The sequence below is a fragment of the Bos grunniens genome, chromosome 10, assembly GCF_055505025.1.
Source record: "Bos grunniens cultivar Pamir isolate PY7600 chromosome 10, Bosgru_T2T1.0, whole genome shotgun sequence".
Classification (NCBI taxonomy): Eukaryota; Metazoa; Chordata; class Mammalia; order Artiodactyla; family Bovidae; genus Bos; species Bos grunniens.
This window is the reverse complement of record NC_141174.1, coordinates 33,728,678-33,755,597: the sequence shown is the minus strand read 5'-3', so window position 1 is coordinate 33,755,597 and position 26,920 is coordinate 33,728,678. Positions and strand designations below refer to the sequence as shown.

Sequence of the window (26,920 nt, the reverse complement as noted above, 5' to 3'; positions counted from 1 at the left end):
TACTATTTTATTACAATTTATTATAACAATAGCATACACTATTCCTCAACAAATGCATTATCTATCCAAAAGCCGACAGAATTCCAAAACATAGTTAAATTAACAGCAACAAATGAAAAGTTCCCAGTTGTTACAAAAGCTGTGGCATTCAAATTTTAAGCCAAAAAAAAAAAAAAACCACCCAAAATAACAAAACAAAGCCTGCTGAATCTTACACAGAAAAAAGAATACAATTTTCACCTATGGAGAAATTATCTACTGTCAACTTATTGTCTTCTTAATTATTACCTACACTTTTGTTACTCAGTATGAAACATAAGCACACACAAAAAGGGTCCATCCTTCTCTCTCCTTCACATCTCAGCTTTCATTTCTTTCACAAAAGGAGATAGCCTGTTGTTAGGTGGTCCAATTAAAATTTTCCTCTTCTATTATCTCAAGCATCACAGCTTCTCACACTGGATTCCCCTTAGCTCAGTTGTAAGTTTTAGAGACTGAAAACGGTCCAGGAAACACATTAGAATGTCAATGTCTCACGCGTTACACTTCAACTCCTCAAGACCCGAACACAAATGTTAGTTTTAGTTTTGACTTTCTTCAGTGGGAAGGGTTTAGTAGGCCTCTATTGTCCTAAAAAGAGACTACAGCCTTCTCAAATGAAAGGGTAAACTGGTAAAGCGGCGCTTCCAACACTGGCTAACGGAGTCATTACTCAATCACGAGAAGCCCCCTGTCGTCCCAATCTCAAGGGCCGCCCCCCCCCCCCCCCAGAATACCAGCGGGGATCCAGGCGACAAGACGGAACTCGCCAGACCTGGGTCAGCCTCCTCTTTCCGCGCCCTAAGTCAGCCCGTCCCATCCCGAGCTCATCTTCCAAAGCCCAAACCCCGAGGCTCCCTTCCAGCCGACGCTGCTCTGCTAGGACTCCTGGCTCGCACCCCTGCCCACCTCCCCACCCGGGGCCCCAAGCTACCCCTCCCCCCTTTCACGCTCCGCCTGCGCCGACACCCGAGCCACCACCCCACTCCTTCGCCGTCGCACCTTCCTTCCGTCGGGCTGCTCTCGGGCAGCGGCGAACGCCCACTCCTCTGCCCGCAGCCCGGGCCTGCCACTCCCTGAAGAGCCGCGGGGACCCACCTCGAACAGCTCGGCCGTCGTGGCCATCCCGGCCGGCTGAGAGGCACGCCTCGCACTGGATGCCGTCTCCGCTTCACATGCTGCGCCTCAGCGGCGCGGTACACAGGTCCCCGCTCGGCTCGCCAGCTCCGGCTCCCGGCCGCTGCGGGCCGCCCCGCTCCCCACAGAGCCCAGGCGGGGCGGGAGAACGGCCATGAAGCGAAGCTGCAGACGCCTGTCAGCTGCCTCCCAGCGCCGCCCGCGCCGCTCCCATTGTCACCGCCTCGTACGCCGGAAGTGGAGCTGCGCGCGCCCGGGTAGCTGTTGGGAGGGGCCGGCGAGGAGGCGAGCAGCGGACGAACTACAGAAAAGCTCCCCGCGCGAGCGAGTGAGGAATTATGATCCTTGCGGGCCACCGTCCCGGAAGTGGACTCGGGAGAAAGAAGGTAGTTGGGCTGATGGAGATAAGTTTATGAGGACTTAAAGTGGGGATTCACGGAACTTTTTGTGGCGTGCGTTGTCCCGGACAGACCCAAAGGTTTTAGTCACTTCACCTGAAGGAGTTAGCTTCTCTGCTGAGCCCAATCTGTTTGCGGTGGAGCAGAAGGTGGCTCTGAAGACGCCTGAGAAAGCCAGTCTGCGCTCTGCCTCCGTGGCCACCTTAGTGATAAGCTGATGCCTTAGTGGCTTATCATGGCCCAGCGGGCAGTGTGGCTTATAAGCCACGAATCAGGAACTCCACTTTGTGGCATTGTCAAATTCTCCAGGTAAATGCAAATCTGTATCCTTAGGCGTGATGGATAGGATGGATGGATAGTGTAGCATAATTTTGTGGTGCTGTGCATCCCTGGTCCAACACCTGGGCAAGTTACTTAACCCTTATAACACCTGTTATTAATAAGTGGAGACTGTGATAATTAAATGAGAAATGAGTTGATGCCTGGCACATTTTCTCCTGAATAAAGTGAAGTGAAAATAGCTCAGTCGTGTCCGAGTCTTTGCGAGCCCATGGACTGTAGCCCGCCAGGCCCCTCTGTCCATGGGATTCTCCAGGCAAGAATACTGGAGTGGGTAGCCCGTTCCCTTGTCCAGGGGATCTTCCCAACCCAGGGGTCAAACCCAGGTCTCCGTCTTGCGGGCGGATTCTTTACCAGCTGAGCTACCAGCTAAGCCCTACCATCTTACCAGCCTTACCACCTGCGTAAGATTGGTACCGAGGTGACTTAAAAGGAAAGGAAACTTTCTGAGCAGTAAATGTTTCAGATTTTTCTACTTTTGTTAATAAAAATCATGTAAGGACATTTTAATTCATTCTTCTGGAAAGTCCCTGCTGAGCAGTATCAGACTGTTACTTTCAGCTTCTTATGTTTAATTCCTAGAAATTCTGTTTACTTCTAAAGTTCCTAATTGTTGAAAATTGAAAAAATACCAAAAAAAAATTAAACTGAATTACTTTTTAAAAATGGTGTGAGCCGATCTAGTGCCACTTATATAAAATTTGCCACGTTTTATCAAAATAACTCTGTGAAGAGAGTTACACATACAGTAACTCATTGTAAAGTATGGGCGGCAATTGAGTAACTTGTTTCACCTTTTATTCTTGTAAACATTCATTCTTCTCTGAGACAAGCTCTATAGTGAAGTATTCATAGCTAGCTCTGAATCTAGATTGAGGCTGATAAAGATGAGTGTATTTTAAGTGAAAAGTAGTAGGCAACGTGAATATGAATAATTCCCTTTCCTTCCTAAACAATTTCTGTTATTGGAGACATAGAGACTTGAAGTTTACCATTTTCTCAGGGACACTTGGCTTACATTTGTTGTTGTAGTACCTCAGGAGGTTATTTATAATCTTTAATATGGTTCATCAGCCTTTTTGGTCCATCCTTCCCAGATACTCCTGCTTTATTTATTTATATATTCCCCTTGGTATCTTTATTTCTGCCATTTGCCTACCTCATATGATTGGTGTTATGCTTTTGTGTGTTCATATATATATATTTTTTTAAATGATATAATTTAACAATACAGGTGTCATTCCCATTTCTTAACATTTGTCAGATTTCTCAGCATGTTTTTTTTTTTGGCTGCACTGCATCTTCCTTGCTGTGTGGGCTTTCTTTAGTCACAGTGAGTGGTAACTACTCTCTAGTTGTGGTGCGCGGGCTTCTCGTTCCGGTAGCTTCTCTTGTTACAGAGCATAGGCTTTAGTAGTTGTGGCTTGCAGGTTCTAGGGCACAGAAGTTGTGGCCCACGGGCTTACTCACTCCACCGCATGTGGGATCTTCCCAGACCAGGAACTGAACCTGTGTCCCCTGCGTTGGCAGGCAGATTCTTAACCACTGGACCAGCAGGGAAGTCCTCTCTGCCCTATTTTTAAGAAATATCCAGGTTACTTTGTGTTCATCTCAAGCATCACTGTCCACCATTTCAGTGATGGAAATGGGATGATTTGGGAGAATGGCATTGAAATATGTATAATATCATATATGAAACGAGTCACCAGTCCAGGTTCGATGCACGATACTGGATGCTTGGGGCTGGTACGCTGGGAGGACCCAGAGGGATGGTATGGGGAGGGAGGAGGGAGGAGGGTTCAGGATGGGGAACACATGTATACCTGTGGCGGATTCATTTCGATATATGGCAAAACCAATACAATATTGTAAAGTTAAAAAAATAAAGTTTAAAAAAAAAAGTGTTGAACATAAAAAAAAAATGTTCTAAACTGTCTAAATTGTAGCCACTGGCCACAGGTAGTTGTTGAATTTTTGAAATGTGGTTATTCTAACTAAGGAACTCAGTTTTTAATTTTGTTTCATTTTAAGTTTAAAAAGCCATGTAAGGCTGGCAGCTACTATACTGGATAGTGCAGATCTAGGCCATTGTTTCTACTTGCTCTGTAGTACTCCATGGTTTCCATCTGCCACATTTTACATATCCCCTTCTCCTGCTGCTGATCTCCCAAATTGCCTCCAACTCAGCTATCAAAACCATGCTGCAGTAAATAACCTCAAACAGTTACATGAGACATACCTATACTGGTTTTGACTACTACCAAATAATTAGCTCCTCAGAATACTTTGACCAGTCTACACTCTCACCATCACTCTCTTTTCTTTTCTAACACTTACTGCACTTTTTGCCAGTATTGGTGTAAAGAATATCTTACTTTCATTTGCATTTCTCTATGGTAGCAATGTGGAGAAGGCAATGGCACCCCACTCCAGTACTCTTGCCTGGAAAATCCCATGGACGGAGGAGCCTGGTAGGCTGCAGTCCATGGGGTCGCTAGAGTCAGACAGACTGAGCGACTCTCACTTTCACTTTTCACTTTCATGCATTGGAGAAGGAAATGGCAACCCACTCCAGTGTTCTTGCCTGGAGAATCCCAGGGACGGGAAGCCTGGTGGGCTGCTGTCTATGGGGTCGCACAGAGTCAGACACGACTGAAGCGACTTAGCAGCAGCAGCAGCAGCATGGTAGCAATGACGATAGTCCTTGGGCTTTCCTTTTCTGTGAATTGCCTATACATATTCTTTGTTTTTTCTTTGAGATTTGCTGGCTTTTTCCTGGTAACTTGTGGGAGTTTTTTGTGTAATCTTGATATTAGTCCTGTCATTTTTAGCTATTACAGACACTTGATCTTAACTTATTATCATTGTCAATGAACTTTTCATTACTTTGGTTAAACAGAAACCCTTAGTTTTGTTACATAGTAGTTAGCCCTTTAGGGGATTTGTTGTAGTCTTTCCCTACCCTTATTGCCCAAATATGTCTTTCTACATTATTTTCTCTTGACTTTGTCATTTTATTTATTATATTTAGGCCTTTAATCCATCTATATAGTCCATCTTTGGATGTGACATTAAGTAGGAATCTTATTTTGTTTTTCTCTGTACTATGGGCCAGTTTTTCTGAATCATCTTCCAAACAATATGTATTTTCTTCGTTGATTTGTGTGCTGTTTTGAGTTTTTTATGTCTTCCATTGGTTTGTCTCAGTTCTATTACTTTCTCTGTTCTTCTGCCAGCACCATACTGTTTTTATATCTGTGGCTTTGTAGCTTATTTTTATATCTTATAGAGATAAGATTTTTGTACTGCATACAATAACTAGTTTCTTGAAGAAGTTGTGCTTGTTTCAGAGTTTTTTCCCACCATTCTCAGAATATTTCAGAACAAAACTTAAGATACGTTTGGGTGGACTTTTCAGCATCTCTATGAAGGCAGCAAGTTCAGTTCAGATAATTCATCTGTCACTTGTTTATCTTGTATCACTGAACAAATTAATTAGGTTTTATTTTTTTCTGTTTTCTGACCTCTTGGGCCTAGAGTTAGAGTGAAACAGGTATGTGTATTATCCACATATTTGCCAAAGGATAAAGGCCATCACTTAAGATTTGAGAATCCAAATGATTTTTCCTCTAACTACTATTTTCCCCACAACAAAACTTGATTTAGATTCTGGTTTAGAGATTTGCTGTCTGGATAGACAGTAACAGCACCAACTCAAGTCTAGCTTAGGTTGGTATTTTTCCCTATAGTTGTGGGGCCATTTAAAGTTCAAGTCCTACTTTACAAAAACCCTAGAATAAATCTGAAAAGACAGATTGAGTCATCCAACAAAGTATTTATTGAGCACATATTGAGGTATCATATAAGGACCCAGAGTCCCTTGGACTGCAAGGAGATCCAACCAGTCCATTCTGAGGGAGATCAGCCCTGGGATTTCTTTGGAAGGAATGATACTGAAGCTGAAACTCCAGTACTTTGGCCACCTCATGCAAAGAGTTGACTCATTAGAAAAACTCTGATGCTGGGAGGGATTGGGGGCAGGAGGAGAAGGGGACGACAGAGGATGAGATGGCTGGATGGCATCACTGTCTCGATGGACGTGAGTCTCAGTGAACTCCGGGAGTTGGTGATGGACAGGGAGGCCTGGTATGCTGCAGCTCATGGGGTCGCAAAGAGTCAGATACGACTGAGCGACTGATCTGATCTGATCTGATCTGATAAGGACCCAGGGAGCTTCCCAGGAAGCACTAGTGGTAAAAGAAACCACCTGCCAATGCAGGAGACCTGGGTTCAGTCCCTGGGTGGGTAAGATCCCCTGGAAGAGGGTATGGCAGTTCACTCCAGTATTCTTGCCTGGAGAATCCCATGGACAAAGGAACCTGGTGGCTGCAGTCTGTAGGGTCGCAAAGAGTCGGACACAACTGAAGCGATTTAGCACTACGCATAAGGTCCCAGATTGACTTATTTTTACAATTTCAGTCATGAAATTCTTGCACTTTGAATTTTAAGAGAACACTTAAGAGCTAAAATTACCCTTTCCTCAATCAAGATAGCACATCAAAATGTAAATGAATGAGGTTCACTAATACATGAATAACTTTAAATACATTCTCATTTTTCTTTTTTAAAATTATTTAAACAGCAATTTGTCTCAGTTCTGTTACTTTATCTGTTCTTATGCCAACAACATATTGTATTTATATCTGTGGCTTTGTAGCTTATTTTACTATCTTGAAGAGGTAAGGTTTTTATACTGTGTAGAATAATTAGTTTCTTGAAGAAGTTGTTCTTGTTTTCTTGTTTTCAGAGTTTTTTCCCACCATGCTCAGAATATTTCAAAACTTCAGATATGTTTGGGTGGACATTTCAACATCTCTATGAAGGCCATAAGCTGGATCCAGATAATTCATCTGTCACTTATTTATCCTATACTAATAAAATATTAGTAGTATTAGAGAATTAGTAGAAAAACATTTTGGCTAGGTGTGTTCTTGATCCTTGATCAGAATTGCCTGTATGTTCTTTAGCCATACCTTATTTTACAAATAAGAAAATAGACTTTGGGAAGTTAGGCAATTTATACAAAAGCTGTGCTGTGCTTAGTCTCTTAGTCATGTCCGACTCTGCAACCCCATGGACTGTAGCCTGCTTCTCTCTTCATGGGGATTCTCCAGGCAAGAACACGAGTGGGTTGCCATGCCTCCTCCAGGGGATCTTTCCAACTCAGAGATTTAACCAGGTCTCTCACATTGCAGCCAGAGTCTTTACCATCTAAGCCACCAAGGAAGCCCTATACAGAAACCAATAGCAAATAATTGATTTTGTTGTGGACTTTGGAGTGGAGAAATAAGGAATAGGGAAAGTACTTTTTTTTTTAATTAAGAAAATGTGATCTAACATTTTTGTAAATAAGCAAAAAGTATCTCCTGTTTCTCCCAAAAAGGGATGAATTAGTAACTTATTGTTCAGCATAGAGCTTGCAAACCATAAAAGGTTATTCTTATTTTATTCTTTTTGTTACCTCATAGTATCTTCCAAGGCCATATAGATAAACCACTATTACTGAAATGCCCTTACATATTTTTGTACGGCTTGGCAAGAAGACTCAGGGTACTAGTGAATTCCTAATGTGGAGGATTAAATTAAACCACTTTTTTCGATCCTGCTCTACTAAGATGGAATCAGAAAAAATATCCTGTGGTGGGGTGGGAAAAATTTATGAAGGGAATCAAAAGGTACAAACATGGCTATAAAATAAGTAAGTCATAGGGTTGTAATGTACAGCATGGTGACTATAGTTGAATTATACTGCATTGCATATTTGGAAGTTGCTAAGACAGAAAGTCTTAAAAGTTTTCATTATAAGAAAAAATATGTGTAACTATATAAGGTGACAGATGTTAACTAGACTTACTGCAGTGATTATTTTGCAACATATACAAATATCAAATCATTATGTTGCTTCCCTGAAACTAATATAATATCATATGTAAATTATACCTCAATTGGAAAAAGAAGGACGGAGGAAGGAAAGATAAAGGGAAGGAAAAACAAGACAAGAAAATCTTCTTTGCAGTCTTATCTGTAACAACAGAAGTGATGTTTCTACCAATGGGAATCCAGATAGATTGTAGTTCCTTAACCCAAGGGAATACTATGCAGCTGTAGCTTCATGAATACTAACTTGGAAAAAAGTAAGTTTCACTGCAAAATGTATCATTGTTTTTTAAAAATGGCAGTGTGTTTATGTTTTAAACATACACATGCCTTGCTTACCAAGTGGGAATCTGAATAGCCAAGAGTCTAGGATTTTGAATTAGAAACAGATATCCTACCTATTTAAAAAGTGAACTAAATTCAATTTTTAAAAATAAAATAGCATTTATCATTTGAGATATATCAAGTACATAAGAGTTTAACATTAATATAATATTTTTTTATTGTGATTTTCATGTGTCAGCGTATGTATTTGTTTATTATTGTGTGTTTTGTTAGTATTTTCCTTGTATTGGTTTTGGACTTCCAGTTTTTGCAGGAATTAATTATGTTTTTATTTCCATTGAGGCAGACGGTATCCAACTGTTGAAAAAAGAGCTAAAGTCTTCAATGGAGCAAGTTATGTGCCTGTTCCTGAAGATGGTCCCTTCCTGAAAGCACTGCTTTTTGAACTGAGATTGTTGGATGACGAGAAGGACTTTTTGGAGAGTCGTGATAGCTGCTCACACATCAATAAAACATCCATTTACGGAGTCCCAGTAGGAGGTGAAGAACTCTGGCCAGTTGTTGCTTTTCTGAAGAATGGCATGATATATGCTTGTGTTCCACTGGTTGAACAAACTTTATCCCCTCGTCCACCATTAATTAGCATTAGTGGAATTTCACAAGGCTTTGAACTTCTTTTTGGGGTTCAGGATTTTCTTTCCTCAGGTCAAAAAACTGACAGTGAGCTAAATACCAAATTGAGCCAGTTGTCTGACTTGCTTTTACAAACGTGTCCCTTTGGCACTTTGTTAGATGCCAACTTACAGAATTCATTGGACAGTATTAATTTTGCTTCTGTTACTCACCTACAAAAACAGCCAGCCTGGAAAACTGGAACATACAAAGGAAAACCACAAGTTTCTATTTCTGTCACTGAAAAGGTAAACTCCATGCAATATGATAAACAGGAGATAGCAGATACATGGCAGGTCGTTGGAGTTGTCACTTGCAAGGTAAGATTTTCTCTGATACTTGTTTTATCATACCACTGAATATTTATGGAGAAAAGTAAATTTTGCTGACTTTATTTTACATCATAATGTGACATTCTTGATTCTTACCATAAACAGCAGTCATTAGATATTATATTCAAGTGAAATTTTCTAATGTTATCTTTTTGCATTCTTTACTAAATATACTATCCATATGCAGTTGACCCTTGAACAGCATGAGATTGAACTGCATGGGTCCACTTATATACAGATTTTTTTCTTTGAATACGTACTACATTCAGTCCCATACTATCTGCGATTGGCTGAATGTACAGTTAAATTCAGAGATGCAGAACCTGGGATACAGACTGCTGACTGTAAAGTTATACATGGATTTTTGACTGCACAGAGGGTCAGCTGCATTGCTGTGTGATGAATTAACCTGTCATCACAACCAATAAACATCTACTATACTTGTAGTTTTTGTAGGTCAGGACTTTAGGGGCAACTTAGCTGGGAACTTCTAATGTGGATGTCTGTCACAGTCAGTATTTCAGCTGGGGCTGCAGTCACCTGAAGGTTTGAGTGGGACTGGAAGTTCTACTTGTGAGGTGACTCAGTCACATGGCTAGCAAGTTGGCCCTTATTGGTAGGAAACCTCAGTTCGTTTCCACATGGACGTCTCAACAGGCTGCTTAAGATTCTCACAACTTAGTGACTTCCCTTTGACCAAACAGACAATTGAGCAGGCAGCCAGCCAGCCACCTGAGGCACAAGTGAAAGCTATTCTTCTTATTACCTAGACTGAAAGGTCACGTAGCATCACCTCTACCACTTTCTGTTCACCAGAAGCAGATCACTTTGTCAGCCCACATTCAAGGGAAGTGGAATTAGGCTCCATCTTTTGAAACAGTAATATCAAAGAACTTGTGAAATTATTTTAAAGTCACTATACTTATTTTCCATTTTTTTTAGAGAGAGTGAAATTGATAAATCTTTGACTTAATATCTGAAATCATTTTCAGGGACTCATTTTATTTTTTTTAACCTTTTTATTTAAACAAGTCACTAGGTAAATATAGGGTTCTCTTGTTTAAGGTTAAGTAATAGGAAAAGACAATGAAAATAACAATACAGTTAGCACTGATAATTGCCACATTCAATAATGATCAAAAATAGAAACCCTCCAAAAAATGCATATACATGTATATTAATATTCTGAGGTGTCTTTCTGTTTTCTCCCTTTATTTTCTGCACTAATAAACTTTTTATATATCATATTAATGTTGAGTGAGTGAAAGTCACTCAGTTGTATCTGACTCTTTGTGACCCTATGGACTATACAGTCCATGAAATTTTCCAGGCCAGAATACTGGAGTGGGTAGCCTTTTCCTTCTCCAGGGTATCTTCCCAACCCAGGGAGTGAACCCAGGTCTCCTGCATTGCAAGCAGGTTCTTTACCAGCTGAATCACAAGGGAAGCCGAAGAATACTGGAGTGGGTAGCCTATTCCCTCTCCAGTGGCTCTTCCCAACCCAGGAATCTAACCAGGGACTCCTGCATTGCAGGCAGATTCTCTACCAACTAACTGTCCGGGAAGCCCGTATTAATGTTGAGTAGCTATGTAAAAATCTAATAGATTAAAAGTAGATTTCAGGAACAGAGAATTAAAATGGTCCTGGCAGACAAATTGAGTCTTTATTTTTCTTTTTAACCTTGTGTGCAAGCAAAGTCATTTCAGTTGTGTCCAACTCTGACTCTTTGAGATCCTATGGACCGTAGCCCACCAGGCTCCTCTGTCCATGGGATTCTCCAAACAAGAATACTAGGATGGGTTTCCATGCCCTCTTTCAGGGGATCTTCCCGACCCAGGGATTGAACCTGTGTCTCTTACTTTCCCTGCATTGACAAATGAGTTCTTTACCACTAGCACCACGTTGGAAGCCCCTTTTAACCTTAAAGTGATCTAAAAATGTATGTGTTTCCTTTACACTGTCTTCTATTATGGTCAAAAATACATTCCAGTTACTACTTTTAATGGAAATAATTACCGTAAATGTCTCCAACTTAAGGTGTTTGCAGATTATGTCATTCACACCTCTTAAAGTTGTTGAATGCACTTTTCTCTTAAGTTCTGTAAAATAAAAGTAGGGAAATTCACTATGTGTTTTTTCATTCTGTGGTAATGAACAGGGAATATGTTATATATAATTTAATATTAATTCATATCATGGTATTTAAATAGGTCTTTGGTAGACTGACCCTAGTTTTTTGCTTCTGGGAATTTTGAACTGGCTTCTATTCTTGGTCTAATACAGATAGATGATCATGATGTTTAGTGTAGGAATGAAGGTTTGTTTACTCAAGTATAAGAGGAACTGAGAGAGTAAGTCTCTGATCCTCTGACAGTCACTAATGACTCTAGCCTAGAGACTAGGATACACAGAGAAGCCAGCGTTAACAGAAAAGCAGCCACATCTGTGTTACAACCCCAAAGCAGGAGTTCATGGAAAAGTCTGAGAAAGTGCTGTGTCTGGCCACCAGTGCCTTAAAACAGAGCTCAGAGTGAGGTCTGTGAAGCTATCATATCTGGTTTCTATGACTTTCCTACTATAATGACTTCCCTTTCCCTTCTATCTCCTAAATCTCTCATGAGTACCTCTCACTAGCAAACTAACCCAGACCACATAGGGAAGAAGATCCTGGGCTTCTCTGCATAACAAAGGTAGGCCACAGAGGTGACAATACAGAATATAAGGCTTCACACAACACATGTAATGAATTGACTAAGAAGAAAAGAGCATTGTTGCTGGCGGGAATAGCACATACAAAAGCGTAGATATAAGATATGGTTTATTCAGGTAAATTCAAGAATCCAGTAAGTCTAGAGCATCACTTGTGGGGTAGAAAATGGTTAAAGAAATAGGTGGGAACCAAACAGCAAAGGCTTTAAAAGTAATATAAAACTGAGGGACAACTATTGAGAGGTTTTGGCATGGGTACAATAGAATTAGAATTATTTTATTAAGATAGCTCTGGCATTGATGGAGAATCTATTGATTAGAGGAAAGTGAGTCTAGATACACTTAGAGGGCTGTGACAGAAATATTTTTTGTAACAGGAATAGAGAAAAGTAGTTTTTTAAGGATTTTAAATGTAAGCAGAGCATTCTAGGAAGGCTCTCCTGGTCTCTGGCTTGGGTTTCTGAGAGCCGTAATAGAATCATTATCCAGAACACAGAAAGCAATGAGAATAATTCCTTGAAAGAAAAGTGAGTTAAGCTGTGAAAAGTGCCTCAGATAAATTAAGAAAAGCCTCATCCAGAAGAAGACTTCTTCAAAGCTCTTGGTGATATCTGTTTGTGTTGCAGTGTGATCTAGAGGGAAGCATGCCAAATGTTACCATTAGTTTGAGTCTCCCTACCAATGGATCTCCACTTCAGGATATTCTGGTTCATCCTTGTGTGACATCTCTTGACTCTGCCATTCTGACCTCTAGTAGCATTGATGCAATGGATGATTCTGCATTTAGTGGACCGTACAAATTTCCGCTCACTCCACCGTTAGAGTCATTCAACTTATGCTACTACACTTCCCAGGTAAGCAACCTTGGAGAAGTTGGTACTTTGCTAATCTTTACATCTATGAATTGTGTTGTTAGGAAATCACCATACTTTTGGTCGAAACAAAACCTTTTCATGAGTTACTTACCAGAAGATTCAGATTGTTTCCCCTTAATCAGCTTTTTCATGACTAATTTAAGTGACTGCTGACCTGGGAGGGTGGGGGAGTGAAGATACAAGCAGAGCAGCAGGAACTGTGGGTGTGTGTCAGGGATCAGTATGGCTAGTGCATGTTCTGTGTTGTACGTCATAGAGAACCTGGAGGAGGAGAATCTGGACAAGCAAGAGGAGGAAGAAGAATGTATTACACACCTTTGTAAGGTACCTTTCTGGAAATGGAAAGAGATGGAAGAATCCCTGTCCTTAGAAGGACTGTAGCTCCATCATCTGTAGTCAGAATGACTTAGAGTAACCTAATAGTCATTAAAGACATACGTGTATATAATGACTATATTACTGCACAGCTCTTTCCTCAGTCACTATTGGCATTTTAGACCCATTAACTTGAGAATCATGTAGAAAATGTGTTTGTTTTGTTTCCAGGTCCCTGTTCCACCAATTTTGGGTTTTTATCAAGTGAAAGAGGAAGAAGTACAACTAAAAATAACAGTTAATTTAAAACTTCATGAAAGTGTGAAAAATAGTTTTGAATTCTGTGAAGCTCATATACCTTTTTACAACAGGTAGGAATAAAATTACATGATGCCATGATTTCTGCCTTCCTCAGTACATTGGCACTGCCCTATAATAAAGTTGTCTTGGTTTTTACCTTATTTTTAAGATCTAAAAATTTTGTGTGATTCAAATGTATGTTGATTCTGAACCAAAATAGTTGTAAAAATAATCTCTTTGTTTTTAAATGTCACCATTTTTCTGGTTAAATTTGCTAGTAAATTATAAGCTCCAGCCAGTATAGCTTCCTCGGGGATTATTTTTCTACTGGCTTTATTTCTAGCAATTTCTCTGCACTGTACCTATATTAATAAGTTAAGCCAACGATAAAACCTGGTGAATTAAGTCAATTATAAGATTTTTCCTTACCAGTTCTACTTTTAAATTTGTTCTACAGCATAGTTCTTTTCAAAGGCTACATACTATATAGTAAAAATCATAGTTTTAATGTTATGTAATTCATGTGCCTGTATTAATACATTCTGTATGACTTTGTGGTCATCTTTAGAATTAATAATGAAATGTGTAGCATCACCAAAAAGGTTTATTGTGTTTCCGTGTTTTTTGAGATATGATATTCATTATTTATTCTGCTCTATTCTGCAAACTTAAATGCAGATCTGCTTTATGTTGTCCTTGTATTAAGTGACAGTAGCAAGATTTGACGTATATCTCTTCAAACTTAAATCTGTGATTTTTTGTTTCTATTATCTCCATTTTTTTTTTTAAAGAGGTCCCATCACGCATGTGGAGTACAAAGCTAGTTTTGGCCAGCTTGAAGTATTTCGAGAGAAAAGCTTATTGGTCTGGATTATTGGTAAACTAGGTTTTGTTTTTTTTTCTTTCATTCATTTGCAGTAGAACCTATTTAATTAAAAATAGTTGATTGGTATATTTCTGTTTCTAGGACAGAAGTTTCCCAAATCAATGGAAATTAGTCTTTCTGGAACTATAACTTTTGGAGCCAAGAACCATGAAAAGCAGCCATTTGACCAGATTTGCATCGGAGGTACAGCATATTTAAAGGTAAATATATTTATATGGCTCACTACATTAGAGATCTTGCCTTTGTTTCTGAAATACATGTATCTAATTGATTTTTTTTCGGAGAAGGCGATGGCAACCCACTCCAGTACTCTTGCCTGGAAAATCCCATGGACGGAGGGGCCTGGTGAGCTGCAGTCCATGGGGTCGCTAGGAGTCGGACACGACTGAGTGACTTCACTTTCACTTTTCACTTTCATGCATTGGAGAAGGAAATGGCAACCCACTCCAGTGTTCTTGCCTGGAGAATCCCAGGGACGGGGGAGCCTGGTGGGCTGCCGTCTATGGGATCGCACAGAGTCGGACATGACTGAAGCGACTTAGTAGCAGCAATTGATTTTTAATGTTTTGTAATCCTTTTGGGGGATAGAAATTCTTTTTGTCTAAGTCCTCTTCTAGATTTTAGTAAAATTCTATTTATTAGTCACTTTCTATTTCATGTAATACTTAAATATTTTAAGAGGAAAGAATTATGTAAAATTTAGTACACTTCAATTTAACCTCTTTCTACTCAGCTCTTAAGATACCACACTTGAGATTTGTATACAAAGAATATAAGATACAGTCTTTGTGCTCTATGGATTTTTCAGTAATGCTTGTCAGTAATTAATCAGGACTACCTGCTTTTGGACTTTCAAAAAAAGACTAAGCTCTTCCAACCAAAGTGGTCAAGGAAAGCTTTGTAGTAGTGATGAACTGTAAGGAAAACGCTGAGGCCCAGATAAGCATGAATATGAAGCCTTGAAGATGGAACTAACATTTGTATAGGTAAAGACATGGTTTAATCATGGGAATGAAGGATAACTAGGCATATTTAGGAACCCGCGCTAGAAACAGTAGTTACACAGAAAGCTAGATAAGTGATTTAGGTCTGGACTGTAGAGGGTTTGAATCTGGCTTTCACTGTTTGTTAGAAAATGTTATACTTTTTTTGAGTATGGGAGTGCTCCTTCAGAAAGTGGTACTTTATGAGGATCAGCCTGAAATGGATGTGAAGAAGATGAGAGAGGATAAAAGCTAGAGACAAAGAAACTTTTTTAGTATTTCAGATGAAAGTTGATAAATAAATGATGCTGAGCTAGTATAGTGTCACAGAAAGAGAAAAAAAGGGAAAAAAAAGAATAGAGCTGTGATAAGGGTAAATCCTTTAATCTCACTAATTAAGTAGAAAGATAAGAAATAGTTTTAAGTCAAAGATGGTGTCATTAAAAACAATTATGACTTAAACTAGGGGCTTCCCAAGTGGCTCAAAGGTAAAGGATCTGTCTGACTAGTGCAGGAGACACAAGAGACATGTGTTTGATCCCTGGGTCGAGAAGCACCCCTGGAAGAGGAAATGGCAACATACTCCAGTATTCTTGCCTGGGAAATCCCATGGACAAAGGAGCCTGGCAGGCTACAGTCCATGAGGTCACAAAAGAGTCGGACACAACTGAGTGACTAAACAAAAACAAACCAGACTTGAAGCTCCCAGAAAGCAGAGACCATGTGAATCTCATGCATTATTTTATTCTGAGCATCTAGTTCAGTACCTCACACATAAATATTTGAAGAATGGATAAACGTACTTAGAAGAAAGCTCTATTTCTTAGAAGAAATACAGAGAAAGTTGAGAGGGAGTGGGCTTCATATCACATTGTTGCAGGTAATAGCAATTTATACCAAGGTGGGTGTCTAATAGGGGCTAAAAAATCTGAAGTTGATTCTTAAAAGAAAGCTCAGCTGTTCATAGGATCTAGGAGTTATCCACGGAAAAGAAATAGTTGAGGCAGTAGAAATGAATAAGGTCAGAAAAAGATAAGAGAAAATAAGAAGATTCAGGAGAATTAGTGAAGGAAAGTGAAAAGGTGATCAGAAAGGTAGTGGGAAAATCTAAATAGAATAGTATCAAAGAAGATAGACTGGAATCTATACATAAAAGTGACTAGGGGAAATAGTAGTGAAATCAGAAGTACACTGATGGTATTTCTTCTGTATTGACTTCAACTGTATCCACAAGGTTTGTTTCAATGATTATTAAAAAAATTCCCACTTCTGTATGTTTTTCAGAAAAAAGTGGGATGTTAACCATGTTATATGTTTTTTCAAAGGTAGGGACTATAACTTTTCTATTCATTTTCATCACCTAACCAGTTACAGTGTCATAGAAAGCATGTAATAGATATTTGTGTTCACTGAATAGATTTATTTTTTATAATATCTAGTTTTGTGGAAATCTGCCTTGTCATAACTTCCAGCATCCAGAATTTTGCCAAACAAGGAAGCCATAGCTCTTTACTGTTAGATAATTTGAGTGGCAATAGGGAAAAAAATTGCTGAGGAGACCTGAAAATTACATCTCTGCATGTGATCAGTTAGTTTGACAATCAAAAGAAGAAAGACAGGAAATGAGAGAAATATTCAGGAAAAGAAGAAGAAAGAAAAAAGTATAGAAAAATTATCGGGCTATTGCAAATTCAAAAGCTTTTAGCAGCAAAGATGAGGAGAATCACAACAAAAGGAGGCTGGTCTGTGATAGACCTTTCGTAGTTTATGTGGCTATGACTATGCCTTCAGCGAAGGTACTAATGGCCCTCTCTGTTATAGCACAATATATTAACTGGCATTTATACTAATGACACTACATGATCAATTAAATTCAGGAATTTACATTCATTCATTACATTCGTTGATTACATTTTAGAAAAGTTCTACATAAGTTAAATCTTAGTTTTCTGAAAAATTAAGTAGAGCATTTTATTCCCTCCAAAACCAGATAAACTGGTGTTCCCTTTTTAGTAATTACATGCTTGTGTTTTGCTAAAAGGTGTGTAAAAGTATTATGGTCTGAACTATATCACAATCACCTAGTCTTAGAGACAGAAGAGAACGTACAGAACAGCAGACCGCAGGGAGGGGCCAGCAACATCTGTAATCAGTCAGCTCTGAGCACAAATGTCCGTTCTACTACCTGTTTCCACCTCTGAACCTCGGTTCCCTTGTTTGCAGAATACAGATAACTTGCCGTGTAGATTAGACTGTACATTAGTGACGGGCCTGGTATGTGTTAAGCACTTTGTAACGGCAGCCTTACAAAGAAATGACTCTAATGCTAAAGGGAAAGATTAGTGCATATGTGTCCATGTGTACACTTGTGTACACATGCACACATTAACAATATTATTTGTGATTTTTGTGAATTGTGTGAAATAAATTCCTAAAATTGTGTCAAGGGAAAAAAATGTGACCATCATTTTTACCAAATAATCACCTTAACTTGGTACATTTCTCTTCTGGTTCTAGCTTCATTTTAGGATCTTAGATTACACACTCACTGGATGTTATGTGGATCAGCATTCAGTTCAAGTTTTTGCATCAGGAAAACCAAAAATAAGTACATGTAAGTTGCACAGCTTCAAGCCAACTTGAGGGAATTAAAATGGTGTTATGTTATTATTAACTAAGATAAAATTAAAATGTGAAAGAAAAAGATAAAATAATCCCAATTTATAAGAATTCTGGCCTAATCCATCCTGTGTTAATCGGTTATGTACATTGCCCTCTGCCTTCTCCTATTTATAAAGTGGTCTGAATGAGCAAGGATTGACATAGAGGTGGGCTCTAGTCTAAAGTTGAATTTGCTTTGCTCAGTTTATAATATACTCTTTGACTCTTCGGCAAGTTAGTGAACTTCTTAAAGTTATAATTTCCTCATGTATAAATTGGAAGTAGTAGTAGTATTTATTTCAGGATTGTTATGAGATGTAAATAAAATTTATTTATATTGATCAAGCACTCAACATAATATTTAGCATGTAGCATGGATTCAATAAATGTTAAGTGTGAATATTAAAATTTAAAATATTTTTAGCCAGTGCCACAGTCAGTGACCATTACTTAGTACCCTGCTTTACCAAAAGGAGACCAATAGAAAGTTTCCTGCCTTTAGTGAGTTTGTTAGTGTTTCATATATATATGTATGTGTTTCATATGTATACAGTGTTTTATGTATATAAACACATATGTGAAAATATAGGTAGAGGAAACAGCAATTTAATTAAAATTATTGAATTAAAACTTTAATTCGGATCAAATACAGACATATGGCATAAAACAAACAAGTAGTTAGAATGAGGGTAGAGTTAGCTGAACATAAGTAGAAACCTTTTTGCCTCATATGTTAAGAATAAAACTATCATATTTAGATACTGCTAAGTCACTTCAGTCGTGTCCGACTCTGCAACCCCATAGACGGCAGCCCACCAGGCTCCCCTGTCCCTGGGATTCTCCAGGCAAGAACACTGGAGTGGTTTGCCATTTCCTTCTCCAATGCATGAAAGTGAAAAGTGAAAGTGAAGTCACTCAGTCGTGTCCAACTCCTAGGGACCCCATGGACTGCAGCCTACCAGGCTCCTGCATCCATGGGATTTTCCGGGCAAGAGTCCTGGAGTGGGGTGCCATTGCCTTCTCCAATATTTAGATAAGTATATCTAAATCATCAGGGCTTCTCTGGTGATTCAGTGGTAAATAGTCTACCTGCCAATGCAGGAGATGCGGGTTCAATCCCTGGGTTCAAATGATAGCCTGGAGAAGGGAATGGCATCCCACTCTAGTATTCTTGTCTGGAAAACCACATGGACAGAGGAACCTGGCGGGCTACAGTCCATGGGGTCACAAAGAGTTGGACCCAACTTAGCAGCTGAAAAACAACAATCTTAAACTAAGGGTTAGGGTCCTTAAAGTAGGAAAGATAGGACAAGATTTGTAATTTGAAAGTTTCATAAGATTATAGAACTCAGAACTACTGAATTCTAGGAAATTACTTTTGAATGGCAGTAATAGATTCTATGAGGTATAACCAGAATAAGCCATATTCTTTACTGCCATAGGTTTTCCCTATGCTTTCTCCTATATCATTTTTTTTTAAGAAATTCATACATATGAAAGAATCTTCATAATGCTTTTTAAAAAACTTTTTATGAAGGCACAGTATAGTTGTTAGCTTGGACAAACCAGAAGTATTGTATAAATGTCAATAGATGAGTGTTTCTGTGGGAAATATGTTGTCTCTTTAGATAAAATCTAAAATATTGTAAGTATATTGTTAATATTACTAAACATTGTAGTAATTTTCAGAGAGCATAATACAGAATGGAATGTTTCAGTAATATACCTGCTTCTTAATATATGAATGAAAGAGGTCATTTTAAATGGATAATTATAACCAATCTCTTATTTCCTTCTTCTTTTAGTTTCAAAATATAGCTATCACTTTGTGCAACTATGTGGAAAACTTTATTTTGCCATCATCTTGACAAGAAAATCTATATTCATAATATACAACTTAGTTCTGATAATAGTTTAATAATGCTAATGATGGCAATTTAAATAATAATAACTAATCTTTATTGCTTACTATGTGCCAGGCACAGTTCTGAATACAGGCTGACTCATTAAATCCTTAGAATGCCCTATGTAAGTGTTATCTCCATTTGATAGATGAGGATGCTGATGGAACAGAGAGATTAGGATCACATAGCTAGTAAGTGGCGGAACTGGAACTCAAATCCAAGCAGTCGGTCATTGGAGCCTGACCACCTAACCAATATGCTGTTGCCTCTCAGTGTTACTAGATTCTCAAACTGAAGTAACAGTGAAAAAAGGCAACAAGGTAATGATCGTTGTTGTTGTTCGGTCACCCAGTTGTATCCAACTCTTTGTGACCCCATGGACAGCAGCACGCCAGTATTATACACCTATCCTTTTCATTATGAAGAAGATGCATGAAGAGGTATTGTAGAAAAGGCAGGATTGGATAAATAGAGATGTATGGAATAAGAATTTACATGTGTCTAGCTCCAAACGAGCATTATCTCAGTTTTATGTGTCAAAAAACTTTAATTCAGAGTTGTCATTTGTTCAAAACTATTAAAACAGAAACCTTAAATCTGATTAGAACTATAAGAAACCACTAAAGCAACCTTTTTAAAACATTACTAGAAAGTTGAGTATGTATTTCTATCTATGAAACTTTGAATGCATAAAGAATAGCAAGAACAGAATCAGAACTGTGATGAAGAGGTGACAGAAGGGAAACCAATGAACATATTTTTACTGTTTTTGTAGCTGAAGTAATGGTCTATGAGAAACAGAATTTAGGGAAGATGTGAGAAAAAAATTAGCAGGTTTAGCATGAAGGATATTGGCATAAATTTGGCATATATAGGCTAAAAGATGGATTATTCATGTATTTAATAAACCCATACTTTTAAAGTGGTAGAAGTTATAATAATGCCTTGATGAAAATCGAATTGAAATGACTGTCTCAAAGAATTTCCTCCCTTGAAATAATTGTGTTCCAAAATTTTAAATACCATGACTTTGCTTTCTCATTGAATTTTTGTTAATATAATCTTATCTTTTTTTTTTAGACCGGAAGCTAATTTCTTCTGACTATTACATCTGGAATTCTAAAGCTCCTGCTCCAGTAACATATGGATCATTATTATTGTAATTGTCTCATGTTTAAATGGGATTTATACACTAGTAACAATTTAAATCATAGTCTTTTATTTTTAATGTATATACACATAACCTGTAATTGAAAATCATTTATTTAATGATAAAATATTCTTGTTCAATGTTTTTAGTTTGATTTAGTTTGAAAGAACATTTTAAAAACTAATGTATCCAGTTTTTTTACCCTTGATTTTACTTAAGTATGATTCAGAGCATAAAATCTAGTGATTGACTTCTAGCTTATTTTAGACTAGTCTTGACTTTCCTTGCTATACATGCTTCTTCCTGCCCTTCCTGCCACGTGCGTCTTCCTGTGGCAGACATGGCTAATCAATCACAGCCATCTTTCTCCATTGGGATTCCTGGATTTGGAATCAGGCTCCTTCACAATCCAGAGCTGCAGGCTGCCACTCCCAATGGATTGTAGATGACATGTAAAATAAAACTATTTGCTCTTGCAAACCTGAGTACTAAGTGCTAGTACAATGCTTTGTTACAGAATACCAGAGACCAATTAGAAACAACTGTAAATCTCTTGAGAAAATAGCCAGTGAAAATGAAGGAAAATCGTTTAAATAGTAACATGTTTTTTAATAAGAACTATCCTACTGACTAATAAAGAATCTGCATAATTCTATTTACAGTGCTTATCTCTGTTCTAGAGTTACTTTTCAAGCAAACTTATTAAGCTGCAACAGTAACATTTTGTTTAGGATGTCAGTAAACACATTAAGAGCGGTGGGATACCTTCTGAAGATGAGCATAGTATTTTGTGATTACTGAATATCTGCAGCCAAATTTGTAAAGATAAATTTAGATATAGTATTGGTTTTTTTCTGTTTTATTATAATTCATTAATGGATGCATTCAGGTTAAAATTCAAAAGCTATTTTATGGGTGTAGAGTATCACTTAATCTTATTTCAGTTTCATGTAGCACATTTTCTTTACATTTGTCACTCTTGTTTCCTTATTGGCATGCTCTGGGTTTCTTTAGGAGCCATCCAGTCATACTCTATTCTCTATCTATTTTTACAATTATATATCACATTCTGTTTTCATAGTAGCTCACTGTCAAGTTGGACTTTAAAGGAAAGATGAAATGCAAGAAAAGATGAAATCTCAAGTTCCTCAAAACTTATTCCATGTCAAGTTTCTTTTTACAGAAGAGTTATAAAAAATATGCATCACAAATTAATATTCAGTTAAATTGTATCTTGGTTTCTTTTTTATGAGTCTCTTAAAGAAAAGCTTAGAAAAAGCGGCGAACTTCGTGAAAGAAAGCTATGATACTTTGAAATGAGATTGCATATTAATTTGGGATTTTAAATATGATTTTTAAAATTAAGGTCAGTCCTACTCATTATAAATTCCTTTTCTGCAAAGCATTATGGCATAATGTTCTATGTTCAGAATTATCCCAAGTAATGAAAATGGAGTAAATTCCAGACCAGGACTTTAGCTTGTTATTCTAGGCTCATCACAGATAATCAGTAGTAAAAAAACTTTCCTTTTGAAAGAAGAAATCATTCTCCTTAAGTTTTTTTTTACTCTCTTAAACTCAAGAGAAGTTTAACATTTCACTTATATTAATGGAGCTATTTGTACATCTTGATTGTATAAATATTTATCCAAGTACACTAAAACAGGGAAGAGGCATTTCTCTAGTGAGTGGGCTGGGATTCCATATAATAAACCCCTAGGTAAGCAGTCAGAAAAACCAGTGAATCTTTGCTCTGACATTTCTAGAAACCTGAGGAAAATCTAAGAAGTACTGGAGAAGTATAGGGACGATGGGGAACCTGATGCCATCTGTTGCCATTCCATTCTAACATACCGCTACAGAACTTAAACTAACTCATGTTTTCATCCTGTTGAGATCAGCTGGGCACACTGTGATGCTTTTGATTTTGTCTAGAAACCTGTCACTTCAGGATAATTTCTGAAGACAAAGTCTGTTTCCCGTTTGGTAGGTGACCTGTTTAATGTTTTCTCTGTGTCTGGGAACTCCTTAGTGTAATTAGCGACCTTTGAACTCCACAACTAATCCTGAGCTATTTTGTATTCCTTACTCATCTTTAAGGCTGGACCTTTCTTTTCTTCAGAGTCCGCTGCCACAATTAAAGAAGAAACAGCTGCATTTCAAAGGGATTCCGATTCCAGAAGCTTAATCGTGATTGACATGTTCTTATTCTAAGCTATAAGACACTCTTAAGAGTCCTTTCTTGGGTTAAAACTTCAATCATTTTCTAAAAAATTATCCCACTATGGATTTTATTCATTTTCTTTGATAACTATTCTTTGCATTTTTTAACTTGAAAGATGCTGTGCATTTGCACTGAATATGAGCACCTACTTCCAGTTAAAGATTTGGATGGTGTCAGACCTACTCCAGAGGCAGAATTGCTAAATTCCCTTTTAGTGCCAAAATATGATTATGAAATCTGATGTCTATCATATGGGTGATTATTCTTCAGTAGGCCCAAAATGTACAAAAAGTGTTAAATTTCTGAAAATGTATTCCAGAAAAGATAGTTCATGATTTTGATAAAACTCTTTATTTCTTTATTTTTTATAAACAGTATTTTTTAAACTTTTTAAAGTCAGCAGTACCCTTACAGTGTCAGTCCCCTTACAGTGGTGGGCAATTTTTACCTTTTACTTTTTAAATACTTAATTCAAATGTCAGGTTTGAAGAAAATAACCTGTCAGGAATTCTTAAATTATTTGTTTAAAAAAATTTTAATAAAACAGTCTTATAAAATTAATTTATTCACACTAACAGTATTTCTAGTGAGTTTAAACTAGTTTTATACATCATATGGTTTAAGGTGTTTCAAAGCACAATTTTATACATAGAACAACTGCTAGTATTTTTCTTCTAGTTTTTATTGTAGTATTTCAGAGTTCTTTATAGACATTCATGGACTCTGCACCACCCCTGGGAGGTAGGTAGGTCGAGTTATCATCCAGAGTCTCTGCTGGGACCGCTGCCACAGCACAATGGTTGTTTCTAAGACAAAGGTCAGAAAAGGGATGTTAATAAACAGTCCTCAGGTTTAAGGGACTTTTTTAGGATTACATCTTAAATTCCAACAAATCAGATTTAGGAGTTACTGAAAGTGAAATTGATCCATCCCTCATCCAAACTTTGCAATACTTTCCTGTTCTGACATCATTTAGATAGTTAGCTGTATTATCAGATTAGAAACCATTGTACCAGCCTGCTGAAAGGAAAAGGAGGCAAAAAGCTAAACATGGGATGAATTCTGAACCTTTTAACCTGGCTGAAGTACGTTGGTCCCTGTTATGCAAATACCTTCAATCCTCTGCTAAGTTCAGTGGAAATAATTTTCTTGAATGACAGGTTTATTCAGCAAGGATTCAGTTGGTGATTAATCCCCCTTTGATCTAGGGTATTTCACTTAACTACCAGTTACCTCGTTCTGACAAAGTGCAACTGAGATTAGGGAGATCACTAGAACACTACCAGGGTGTGCATTTATTCTCCATAACCTTTTAAAGCAAGGGCCAAGAATGCAATTTATTTTCAGTATTTGAAGATGTAAAAGTCCTGCCTGCTAAGTTAGAAAGTCAATTGAATACCAAATGAAGTTTATTTCTTACGTAATAGAACAAACGTTTCTTTTTACTTTGCCCAACAATGATTTTAGGAAACTTAGGCTTTGAAGTAACAAAGACTACATTCTAAGTATATCTTCTAGTTTTGTTTCATATACTAGAGTGTATATATATTGGCCCTGAGATAACCCAAAAATCAAAGCTGCAGCTTAGGCTGAGAGAAATGCTTCTATTTTATGAAACTGCACAGTTTCTCCCCATCCGCCCCCATTAAAAACTGTCATGGAATGTGGTAAATCCAACTGGGGAAAACACGTCACAATATACAATTACTCATCTTAAGACTTCTGATTTCAGAGCTTTATTTAACTTTGTCCTTTCTTGAGGAAAAAGCTTATTATGTTCCCATCATGAATCAGATCTTTCTCATTAAGATACCATTACAAAAATACTTCAAACTCATTATTTTAAATTTATCAAAATAACTTTTCCACAGTATTGTTTACTATTTTACTAATTTTTCTGCCTTTTTCTTGCTTAACTGGGTACCCTTCTTCCATAACTCTAATCTTTGAAATATTCTATGAAAATGTGTACAATATTTGAAGGATAAACTTGTAAGATGTTTCATGCTAGATTTCTCAAGGAATTCACTTTGTAAAACTATTATCAATATCGGTGTCAATGTTTACCTTGCCAGATGTCAAATTTGGAGATTTATTTCTCGAGTATATTTTGAGAACCTTAAAAGTAGAAACACTGATGTATAACAAAATTTGTTTTTAAATAGTAAATTCTTAATGACTAGTGTTATTACTATAGACAAAGCTTTTTTAAATGCTTTATAGTTGTTCATTATTCTAGTATCAATTTGTAGGTTATATATTTGGATAATTTTCTTATACATCTTTTTGGCTCAGACTTTTATGATCCAATTTCTTTTTTTTTTATTTATTTATTTTAATTGGAAGCTAATTACTTTACACTGTTGTAGTGGTTTTGCCATACATTGACATGAATCAGCCATGGGTGTACATGTGTTCCCCATCCTGAACCCCCTTCCCACCTCCCTCCCTATCCCATCCCTCAGGGTCATCCCAGTGCACCAGCCCTGAGCACCCTGTCTCATGCATCGAACCTGGACTGGCAATCTGTTTCACATATGATAATATACATGTTTTAATGATATTCTCTCAAATATAAGCAATATTGAAATGCTCTTTTCTATTTAAAATGAAAAAAGTACCCAAAGACTGAATAAGGTGATAGATAGAATCAGAAAATTGAAACTATATATCAGACAAGGGTGATCCAATTTCTAAATAGAAACAGTGACTCAAATAAGGGCATATCTAACTTATGTTGGTGCCAAATGAGCATCTCTAATTTGAATTTAATAACTAAACTTTCGGAATATCTTTTAATAGCAAGTTACTTAATCATGGTAAAACTGAGGATCATAAAAAATATAAGATAGAAGGTGGGATCCCTGACCATGTTGCTAAGAAACTACAATAGTATTTTTAATAATTATACAGTAAATTTTTAGTTAACATTGTAGTATATTTTGAAATATGCTATCAGAAAAAAAATAAATAAAACATAGATGTTTATGTGCATGTGTTTATATAATTATATGTTAGTGTGTCCAACTTGGGAGGTTTCCCTATGAAATATTTCATTAACATGTCAGGAAGAAGAATATTCGAAGTCAAATATTCAAATATCTTGATCTAACCACACTTAGTAGTAATGAAGAGAAGCAGAAAATGAGTATTGCCAAAGAAACTCGTGAGGTTACTTTTATAAAATGGTTAAAACTAGTATGAGTTGAAAGTTTCTCAACCATTATTATCAACAGCTGTTTTATGGATATGATAACATTATTGTCTATATATAGCTTGGAGCAGTGGAATGCCTTATATGTATTACTAGTTTACTGCTTTGAAAGCAGATTATTCTGAGGTCCAGATTGACTTTTCTCAGGCCTTGGCCAATCTGTGTAATTGATGGCAGTATAGTGTTTAATATTTGATGCACAGTATTTATAGATGGACAGATGCTCTGGAATGGAAACCACCTGCTAAATTGTTTTTCCGGTAGGACATGTGAAAATTTGTATATCTTAATATTCCATTAAACATTTAAAATGAAGCTATGTTTTGTTTAAATGTCTTCTTTTTAAATGATGGTTTCTGTAGGAAAAAAACATTGTTTAGTTAACACACTACTAATAAATAAAAATGAAAACTCTTAAATTTTTTAGTTTTTCTTTCAAGGGACTTGAGTGCCCTCTACAGGTTGTAGAGATAACCAATGACTAATTTAAAAAAAAAAAAAAAAAAGCTCCAACCAGTTTTACTAAAGGAAAACTGTTGATTTACTTTTCATCAATTTG

At 37.3% G+C, this 26,920-nt stretch overlaps 2 protein-coding genes across 7 annotated transcripts in view; one reads left to right on the top strand and one right to left on the bottom strand.

The window, feature by feature from the left end:
- Window positions 1–1,409, bottom strand: part of EXOC5 (exocyst complex component 5) — a 53,438-nt gene extending 52,029 nt beyond the window's left edge. The window contains exon 1 of one of the 2 annotated variants that reach the window (XM_086320535.1): window positions 1,042–1,409. In XM_086320535.1, coding sequence (XP_086176661.1) covers window positions 1,042–1,164 — 123 coding nt within the window. In that variant the 5' untranslated portion in view covers window positions 1,165–1,409. The remainder of the gene's footprint in view (window positions 1–1,041) is intronic. The other variant, XM_086320536.1, reaches the window with a different exon arrangement.
- A 15-nt stretch (window positions 1,410–1,424) lies between these two features.
- AP5M1 (adaptor related protein complex 5 subunit mu 1) lies at window positions 1,425–26,676 on the top strand. 5 transcript variants are annotated; one of them, XR_015134331.1, is made up of 9 exons: window positions 1,545–1,883; window positions 8,482–9,127; window positions 12,476–12,703; window positions 13,271–13,410; window positions 14,131–14,216; window positions 14,307–14,425; window positions 16,493–16,533; window positions 17,726–17,822; window positions 20,854–21,578. XR_015134331.1 is itself a non-coding variant. In XM_086320540.1 (8 exons), the coding sequence occupies exons 2-8, from the start codon at window positions 8,717–8,719 to the stop codon at window positions 20,934–20,936; spliced, it is 1,164 nt and encodes a 387-aa protein (XP_086176666.1). In that variant the 5' UTR covers window positions 1,425–1,562; window positions 8,482–8,716; the 3' UTR covers window positions 20,937–26,676. The 5 variants fall into 5 exon arrangements, 4 of the variants coding, with proteins under 4 accessions (XP_086176666.1, XP_086176663.1, XP_086176665.1 ...); XM_086320540.1 differs by lacking the exon at window positions 16,493–16,533 and having other exon boundaries at window positions 1,425–1,562; window positions 20,854–26,676; XM_086320537.1 differs by lacking the exon at window positions 16,493–16,533 and having other exon boundaries at window positions 20,854–26,676.
- Window positions 26,677–26,920: the final 244 nt, after the last annotated feature.